At 42.8% G+C, this 9,778-nt stretch overlaps 1 protein-coding gene across 5 annotated transcripts in view; it reads left to right on the plus strand.

Annotated features, from left to right (window-relative positions):
* The window catches only part of LOC147999182 (disks large homolog 5-like), a 72,458-nt gene extending 62,680 nt beyond the window's left edge, over positions 1-9,778 (plus strand). For 2 of the 5 annotated variants that reach the window (XM_087596336.1, XM_087596333.1), the window contains exons 2-5: positions 7,614-7,757; positions 8,391-8,557; positions 9,274-9,379; positions 9,506-9,778. In XM_087596336.1, the coding sequence (XP_087452462.1) occupies positions 7,657-7,757; positions 8,391-8,557; positions 9,274-9,338 (333 nt within the window). In that variant the 5' untranslated portion in view covers positions 7,614-7,656 and the 3' untranslated portion in view covers positions 9,339-9,379; positions 9,506-9,778. Of the gene's footprint in view, positions 1-5,069; positions 5,237-6,271; positions 6,432-7,613; positions 7,758-8,390; positions 8,558-9,273 lie in introns of those variants that run through there. The other 3 variants (XM_087596331.1, XM_087596332.1, XM_087596335.1) reach the window with 3 other exon arrangements.

Below are 9,778 nucleotides of genomic sequence, written 5' to 3' on the forward strand. Positions count from 1 at the left end.
AATTCTCCATGTCCCATTTACACCTCAGGGAGCTCTGTGAAAATAGTACACAATACAGTATTTACATGGCTTTGAGTCTGTGGTTTGGTTACTTTTGGTCACTGTTCCTCAAGACTGCAGGACAAGGAACAACACACAGGGCAAACACATGAAAACCATGTGCAGCTTAGAGTGGAAAAGATCACTAAGAAGTTTAATGTCACAGCAAAGTCATGTGCTGAAGAGGAGGGTGACATAGTTAAGGAGATGGATGTTATTAACGATAAGCCTCCTGCCTCTGTACTGTAGAGATGTGGAAGGTGTCCTCAAGGCAAGACTCTTACCAATTAAAGTTCCAACTTGGAAAAGGGAGCTCAATAGATTTCGTGCTCCTACAAAGCAAGTGCATAGGGAAGCTGCTGCTGTTGTCATCCAAGCAGGCAGCTGACAGGTCAGTGCAACTCATGTGGCATGGAATTTGGAGGAAAAAAGATTTTAAGATTCAGGATGACATGAACAGGACCAGGCGACTCTCGCATTTATGTTTTTATTATTTGCTGCTTGAATTAGAATGATACTCATAGTCTCATTTTTTTAGTTTTCTTTCATCACTTTATCTACATTTCCAATTTATCTCCCACTCCATGTTCCTCTACATGACCCCCTCTTCTGTCCCCCACACTCTCTCCCTATGAGATTGCTCCTCCACCTGCCAATTCATTCCCGCCTCAGAGGCCTCAGTTCCAATATCATGGTTCATGAAGCTTCCTCAGAAACAAGGGTCTCCCGTCCCAGTGATCCCAGATAAGCTGGTCCTCTGCTACATATCTACCTGGAGCCATGGGCACACCCTGATTCTTTTATTAGTTACCTTAGTTAAGGTGTCTCTTCACAGCAATAGAGCAGTGACTGACAGGCTTAAATTCACTTTGCATCCCAATTGCTGTCCTTTCTCTTGTTACTTCTCTCCCACAGTTCCTCCCCAATGTCCTCACACCATCTCCTCTGAGAGAGTAGAGGAATATCCCTCAGAGTGTGCCTCCACCAAGACACATCAAGTTTTTGTAGGGCTGGTGCACCTTCTCCCACTGAGGCCAGGGAAGACACCTGAGTTAGGGTATCAGATTTCACAGACAGGCAAACCTTTGGGGATAGCCTAGGCTCCAGTTACTTACAACAGTGTATGTAATACTGTATTAAACTTAGTAAGGTTTATTTACCTTCACCTAGCAACTCATCCTGAGAAACAGTGCTCTGGCCTGATGCTTTTGTTTTCAGCCCTATCTTCCTCTTTCTTCTGTGCTTACCACTGTAACACAGGAGAAGCTTCTAATATTCATGTTGCCAGATCTTTCCGGTCTTGGGGGATAGTGCTATTCTGAGTTGTATATGGATTTAATATCTTCTTTACGTATGATGAATATATACTTCAGGAAAGGACTGCTTCCTTGTTTCTATTAAGATCTAATATGACGAAAGGATTCTGATTAATATTCCAGAATCGTAGGCCACCAGGTTGGTATGTCATCACTCACTGAAGTGAGGTGAATTTTATAACACCTTTTGGCCACCCACTTTCAATGTCATTATGTGGTATTGCCTTAGGCTCTTTTCTACATTCCCCTGCCTTTGGCTGAGTATATGGTTGAGGTCTCTCTGTGACTGTGCAAAGAAGTAAGAGCTAGGGCTGGGCCACAAAATAAGAAAGTACTTGTTCATCCAAAACAAAAACAAAAAACAAACAAACAACCAAAAAAAGCTCTAGGGTAAAATATCGGTGCTAGTGCTGAACTGAACTGCCAGAGGTATTTTTTTTAAAGTAAATAACACTGTCTTGGGGCTGATAATATGAATCAAATATCCTGCAACATAAGTTTGCAATGTTACCTACATTTTATAAATCAAGTCTGACTACCGTTTTGGTTGTTTCCAATCATGTCTGAGTGCATCATCATGGGGAATCCCAAGGAAAATCAGAAATGGGTTCTTGAAGCTGTTGCACAGGGCCAGTATAGACCTAAATACCACAGAGGAAACCTTGATTCTTATCACAAGGGATCATTCACCATCCCTCTTGTCACATAACTTATGACAAGACGTCACCTTTCCTAAACTTAGCCTTTTTCCCAAGTGCTGCAGAAGGGAAGACCTGGTGTCAAGGGGTCTGGATTCAAACCACAGGACACTGAATTCATTTAAATAGGTGTAGTTTATTAATGCACACACCAATACAGTTCAACCAGAGCAACAGCTCACAACTGTGTACTGGACATTGCTAGACCCAGCTCATTGCAAGATCCACATGGGCTCATGCACAAGTGTTGGAAATGCTTCGGTCTATGGGCCCTGACTCAGGCCATTTTACACATAATTGTTCCTATTTTCCTTGAATCTGATGGGTCCTATGTGAAGAATACACTTGGGGAACTTGTTAAGATTAACAAACCTCGGGGCTGGGGATTTAGCTCAGTGGTAGAGCGCTTACCTAGGAAGCGCAAGGCCCTGGGTTCGGTCCCCAGCTCCGAAAAAAAGAACCAAAAAAAAAAAAAAAGATTAACAAACCTCATAACATACAGAACATAACAGGGTATGTGACCAGCACCACACAGTTCAATGTCAGGTTTTTTTGTTTTTTGTTAGTTTGTTTGTTGGCATCCATGATGTGGAGGCGTATTACAGAACAATAGGAAAGAGCTGGCTGCTGTGTAACAAATTTGCTGCTATTAAGGTAGGTATGGGGGCAAGACTTCAGCAACAGCCCTTAAGATGGGAAGGAGATGATGTGTTTGATACCTGAAAGGAGCTGCCTCAGCTGTGTTTCTCTGCCTGCTCAGTGTCCATTCACCATCACTCTGTCCCTGAAGAGGAACTCAAGGTCTGCCCCCTGCTGCCTGTGAGCCAGGACTAGGCACAGAAAGGCAAGGCCACAGCACTGGTTTCCAATTCCTCAGTAATGCTGGATTCCCAATAATGTACTTGTATACACAAATACAGTGTGGTAAGTTACAATATATACTAATCATTTCTTACATAGGGCAACAGTTGGTTGCCTACAACTAATTCTATTTTAAAAAAAGAAAAGAATCCTGGCTCTTGTGGAAATATACAAAGAAATATCTACGATGGTGGGCAATGAATTCTGCCATGGACTGAACTCAGAAAGGTGGGGTTGTGAGAAAGATGCATGGTCAAATAGCCCACCAGGTTCACATTGTGTCAACTTGATTTAATCTAATGACAAAGAAGTGGAGTATCTCTGATGGCTTCCTTCTAATCCCTTGAAAGGATCACTGGGGACTGGCCTCAGTACATCACACTTCTTGATGGGGCAACAACACTCAAGGAAGCTTGATTGTCATAGTCACAGTATTATGCTACATATACAGAGTAGATAATACTACGATGTTCAGATGATGATATCCATTTGTATGCACTCTTAAGGTGAACCTAAGGAAAGAGAGATCAAGGTCCTTAGAATAGAAAGATCAGTCCCAGTTTTGTTTTTTTTTTTTCTACCATTCCAAACTGAACGACTGGTAGGGAGAGAATAGTAGATAATCGAGAATTGGTGGATGATGCTTTGAATGCAGGGTGGGTTTCTGTGCTGGTTTTAGACAGGGTCACAAGTATCCCATGTTGCCCTCTCCCTGGCTGGCCAGGTTCACTTTGAGCTCAGATAAACCTCCTTCCACTTTCCAATACATAGGCTTACAAGAGTGGCTTCCAAGGACTGTGAGGACAGCATTAGCCTTTGACAGTTGAGGTGTGTAACCACAACTATAGTTTTAGCCACGTTTTCCCATGTCTACCAGCTATTTCAGAGTGTTGCTGTTCTATGCCTGACAATCAAGGACACAGAAAAATAACCTGATAGAGAGCAAGGACATGGTGATCACATCCTTACCTCTTCTGTACGTTCTGGATGAGGTTTGTTAAAATTCCAATATTGCAAAAAGCTTTATATAGGACCCATCACATCAAGGTTCACTGTGCACAGTTCTATCTAAAATGTCTAATCAGAACTGACCACCAGATAACACTTCCTGCAGTCCTCATATGAGAAGCTTGGGATTTTGTTTTGACTTTTTCTTTTCTCTGTCTTTCTTATTTTTTGCTATATAAGTTGAGAGAAAGATAGTTAGGGCCATGAATTTGCCCCCAAAATTTGAACTATGGATGTGATCAATCAATGTTAGTGTGTGCATTCTATAAAGTATTCATTTTTCACTATGATAGATGCTTTTGTGTTTGGTGGGGTGGCCATTTCCCAGTGTACAGGTGCTGGGACCTTGCTCTATCCACTTAATGATGTTTATAGGCTCATTTTAGACCTTTCTGTGCACCCCCTATATCTCTTGACTATTTTATTTTTCTGATAGAAGCTCATGGTATATCTTACTCAGGCCTGTGAGCAGTGCTCCTTTGGCGACATTGGTGCAGAGAGGAGAACCCCACCACCAGCATGAGGTTCCCTTCACTCGTGGCTCCAATATTGCACTTTCCTCTGCCAACTGGTCTCCACACTTTTCCTAGCACCATAAAGATTTCAACTCTTTCTCCTAAGGAATATTCTGGCAATTGTCGATTGTTAAGCACATGACTTCATGAGTGTTCCCCTAACACACACCCATGTTGTAACCTACCATGCAGACTATTTCTTGATGTGATATAAAGCACCTGTACAGAATGAGACAGGAGAACTTTTGACTGCATATTCAAGCTGGTGTGAAATCTCAGGAAGTTTTAATGGCTAACATTGGTGAATGAGGACAATTTGAGTTAGGATGAGACATTTTGGGGCAAGATATGGAAGGAAACATTCATTTAGATGCATAGGAATTACTAAGGTTTTATAATCAAGCCTTGAGGAAAATTTGGCTTTGGAAGCAGGAGATGCTCAGTGGCTCTACCCCAGGAAAGGCTCCTGGAAAGGGCACCTCTGCTTTTGCTCAGTACAGGGAGAACATTAGCTGGGAGGCAAAGTCTGCTCCCCATGACATCTGCTGTCCCTTCTTGGACATTCTATTGTCTCCTAGAGAGTTCTGGCATCCTCTGTGATGTCACCAGACATCAGTGACAACCAGTGCCCTAGTTTCTCTCAGTCTGAGTCTGGCAGTTACAAGCTAAGTCATGTTTTCCCATCTTCGCAAGCGTTTTGGGAGGAGGAACGTCGATTGTGGAGAGACTAGAGTGAAGGGGTCTAGCCTTTCGTCTCAAAGTAATGATGGAGAAAGACAGCACTTCTGCGGAATGTTTAGTAAGTTCTGGGCAGTACATTTTGAGCTCCCTGTCAGGGGGGCTGCAGGCTTAAGCTGACCTTTCTAGCAATGGGCCACAGCAACTGGAGCATCTGAAAAGTAATTGAATTTCCATGAATATCACAATTCCTTAAAGTCAAGAATTTCAGAACTTTAGTTTCCCCAAACCCACAGGGAGGATATGGTAAGGCCAATGCTATTATACTGTGAATTTCTGGCCTTTACTTTTACAGTGCATTTGTTAGGTTACATTGATATAATAACATGATCAGGAGTCATGGAGGGTCCACCTTTTCTGAGTTTAGACAGGGCAGCACTGTATTTCACTCTCATTGCTTCTTTAAATACAGTGGGTATCTGACAGTAGGAACAGGGGGAGAATTGTGCTCCAGGCAATAACCTTATTTTCTTAGACCTTCTCTGATTTTTTCTAACTGGCAGGGTCATCATTAGCTTTATATATTAGAGGTTGTGTGTTACACACATTTTTCTAAAATACCAAAACTGTTTGGAACATGTGGACCAAGATTCAGCCTGTAACCTATTGGAACTTCTGGGGCATTTGTTATTTCATATAGGGGAATTGATAAGTCTGTTGAACATGTCCTCCCTGGAAATGTGTTTTCAATCCAAAGTTGTTGGCCTAGAGTATCAGGGTAGGACATCTGAGTGTCTCCAATCACTCAAGTTTTGTGGATGGTGAATTTATCATCTGAGTTCTGAAACCACAGGGGTGAGGGTCCTTAAACCAAGTTGTACCCTGTTCAGTTGATGATAATCCTGGAGAAGCCATCTCCATGGTACATGTAAGCACGTGATGTCCAGCATAGGGAACACCTGGCTGCTTACATCTCTTGGTGTCTATAGAGTAGTGGGAGAACTGAGATCCACTGAGGAGGCCTCTTAAGCATAGACCAATCGCCTTGCAGTGACACTGGGTTCCAAGCTTGTTCTCCTGTTTAGGCCTCACTGTGGTCTATGTACACTCTATGCATTCTCCCCATGCAGGTTCACTTTTGTTCTTCTACCTACAGACACTGGGAGAGAAACATCTTCCCCTGAAACTGCCCTAAGCGAGAAGCAGGCCAAGAAGGAAAAGGAGAAGCTGATTAAAGAGCTGCAGCTCATTACTGAGGAGAGAAATGACCTGAGAGATCGCCTGAGGTTTCTGACAGAGAGATCTATGAAACACAGGTATGAATTGCTCCAAACGTTCTTGTTTCATTCCTGGGTCTGCAAGGTCACCTTCATCTCATCCTATTAAGGTTTTGGGTTCTAGAAAGCTGTGCCTCCCACACCCGGTGCCAAACCTCACCTCCCATATAGAGGAGATTCAGAACCTGACCCTTCCTGAGGAGAGAGATGGACAATAGACTCATCTGCTTCCATTTATTGAAAAGCAGGATTTGTGGTCTGAATGAAGAATTCAGGGATAAAGTCAGGGAGAGTGAGTTCCCAGTGTGCATTTGCAAAGCCCTTGATTGCTGGTGGCTTTGCAAGATTGTAATTGCAGTGAGTTTATGGTGAGTCTCTGTACTTACTAGGCAGGGGACTGAGTGCTGGAAGATCCAGGCAGCAGCCTGAGGGGCCTGGTCCCAAACTGTTCATCTCAATGTTTGACTAGAAGTTGTCAGGCTCAGCCCTGTTTGTTATTGTCTGTGTGTCTGTGGGAGCCCCTCGGAAACAGCAATGCTGCATGCATTTCTCCTGGTTCTCACAGTGCTCTCTGTTTCCATATTTGCTTTTCTCTTTCTCTGACTCTGTTTACATTTCTCTTTTTTTTGTGGGTGTCTCTCAGTCTGTGAGTCTGTGTGTGCATACATCCAAATGCATATGCACAACTGTTATATGTTTATATTTCCCTCCACACTTGGAATCTAGGGGTCTATGTCTTGGCCTGAGTATTTACCTGTAACACTTTCATGGTGATGTGAATGCTTTGTTCTGGGAGCCCCACTGTCAACAGCACAGTTCTTTGCCTATGTGGCAACGTTTGTCGGTTTATTTGTATTCCTTGTGCAGATTATAATTTTGTGTTGATATATGGTCTGTTATCGGGACAGGAAAAAAGTAATCACAGGTTTCTGGCTGTGTTGGGGTGGGGGAGCATGGAGAGGTGTGGCCTAGGCTCTTGATAGCTCAACTGGCTTGACTGCAGATTGCCTCTTGATTGAACAAAGGGAGCCAGGGAAGCCTCAATCTGGATGCTGAGATTCTGGTGTCCTGGACGCAGAAAAACACGTTTCTGAAGCTGAAGAAGATCCAATATGTAGAATTCAGAAGGTGTCCTTCCAGGGCTGGGGTAGTACAGGACCCACCCTGAGCTCATATATTCCTAAATGCTGATGTTCACTGGATTCTATCATTTGGGGCCAGGCCACACTTCAGGCCAAATCCATATTATGAAGACCTGGAGAGAATGGAGGAGTCAATCATGTCAATTCTGCACAACTTAGAGATGGAGAACACTGAGATCCATGAGGACAGCCATAAGCTGAAGAAGGAGATTACCTTCTCTAGGTAAGTCCTGGTCAGAAAGTCTATCACCTGTGGAATGGCCATTTCTGACTTTCTTTGTTCTGGATTGGACAGTCTTCAGCTATGATTCTATCTCTTGTGCTCTTTACACATCAGTGTTCCAGGGTCATTAGGACTCAGTTTTCAGTTCCATAAAAGACTGTTACTCATCCCAGGATTGTCTAGGCATCTGCAAAAGGCTCTAGATAGAACAGCACTGATTGAAGTCAGCAGAAGGTTATTAGGCTGACCTGGGCCTATGGTGTCAACCAGGTTTTACCAAACTCAGTGCGTGCACCACATGGTTAGCATGACCTTCCCTTGGTTCTACTGACCTCTTTTGTGGGTGTTTGCCAACTACTAATTGATGTTGCCCCCATGCATTGGGCTTTCATGGATAGTTGAAGATCCATGTTCTTTTTGAGAGATGTGGACACTAATTGGTGCTGGGGCCAAGCAAACAATTTATTCTTCCCTGAATTAACTCTTTGTGGTTTGTGCAGGAGCATTATATGTATCGAGATGTATTTTATTAAGTCTTCATGGGTATCTGGGACCTGGTAGAGTTAGTGGGACTTGGGAGTATGAATGGGAGAAAGGGGCAGCATGATCTTATTATGCAGACTGTATTTCCAGAAACCTGCTCAGCCAGCTCCTGATGGAGAACACATGCAGGAAGAAGTTGGTCCCACGGAAGCAGGGGAGCAAGGAGGGACATCTTGAGTGTGCACTGAACCAGAAATATTTGGTTGACTTCAACAAGAAAGATAAAGACCAGCAACGTCCAGACCCAGCATCATCAGGTAGGGACGAGCAGATGTGTTAGCTTAACAATATCTGATAAAATTTGCCAGTTTGATATATCTTTGCTTCCTCCTACCTCCTTTCTAATTTACACTCATAACCAGCCAACCACCTCATGTAATGGCATTGTTCATTGCTCTGCCTATGCACAAGTATTCTGGGAAGTTACCCACTTTTCAGAAACTGAATTATTTTGCAAGTATATTTTGCTGCTCTTTTTGAAGCTGCATTATAGAAATGGTGACAGATCAATAACATATCACATTATGCACATGCACGTGATAGATTGGATGCTATGTAGAGTTTTGAACAAGTTCTTGGTTCTTGACAAATGACAAGTGGTCATATGACTTCTTGTGTAGGAAGCACCTTTCCGGGATAAGAGCCAAGTGCAAATGTCAAATTAGTACTTGTCATTGGCTTTAACCTTGGTGACATATGGACATCTCCTTTCTTCCTGCAACCCAATGAGGTCCCTTCCATTGCCCTGTTCTTGGTTTGCACTGGTATAAGTCTGGGTCCCATATTGGCAGCCCACATTACTGTGAGGGTTGCTGGAGATTTTGCCCTGCCCACAGAGTTAGCAACAATGATATCAGTTAAAAGGTCCATGTCGACTGTCCAAGAGAACTGAGGTGGTAGAAGGCAGGATTCTGACAGCTGGCTTGCGTTTCACCACCAAATCAGTGTCTGAAAAACTGCCTTCCTCTCCCAGGTCTCAGAAAGTACAAGAGAGCTGGAATTGGACACACCCCAGTAAGAGAGCTTCCTGAAGAATAAGTTGCTTTCTCAGGAGTCCCTGATGACAAACATCCTGAATGGTAACAACATTTTTTTTTGGGAGAGTATTCTTCCTCAGAGTTAATTTGTCATTTCTTAGAGACCCTAAATTTATATAACACTAAGCCAGCCTGACTGATTGAGGTCTTACTCACTTTCTTCTTCAGAAAACACCACTTGAGAGACAGCTTGGGGGACCGCCTTTCATTATGTGTGCTAGAGGAGAAACAGCAATACATCTGTGCTTCTACATGTTCGTTAAGAATATGCTGTTTAGAAATATTTTTGTTATGATTTTAATTGAAGTTTTCATTTTGTTGTTTCATATTTATATGTTCTTGTTACTATTTTTCACTTTCAAATATTTTTAAATATTTTTATTCATTTTAATCCTGTTCTGTTGTAAAAATGTATTCGTTATGAATAAAAATTGAATTCTA

The sequence above is a fragment of the Rattus norvegicus genome, chromosome 19 (genome assembly GCF_021556685.1).
Source record: "Rattus norvegicus strain SHRSP/BbbUtx chromosome 19, alternate assembly SHRSP_T2T, whole genome shotgun sequence".
Lineage (NCBI taxonomy): Eukaryota > Metazoa > Chordata > Mammalia > Rodentia > Muridae > Rattus > Rattus norvegicus.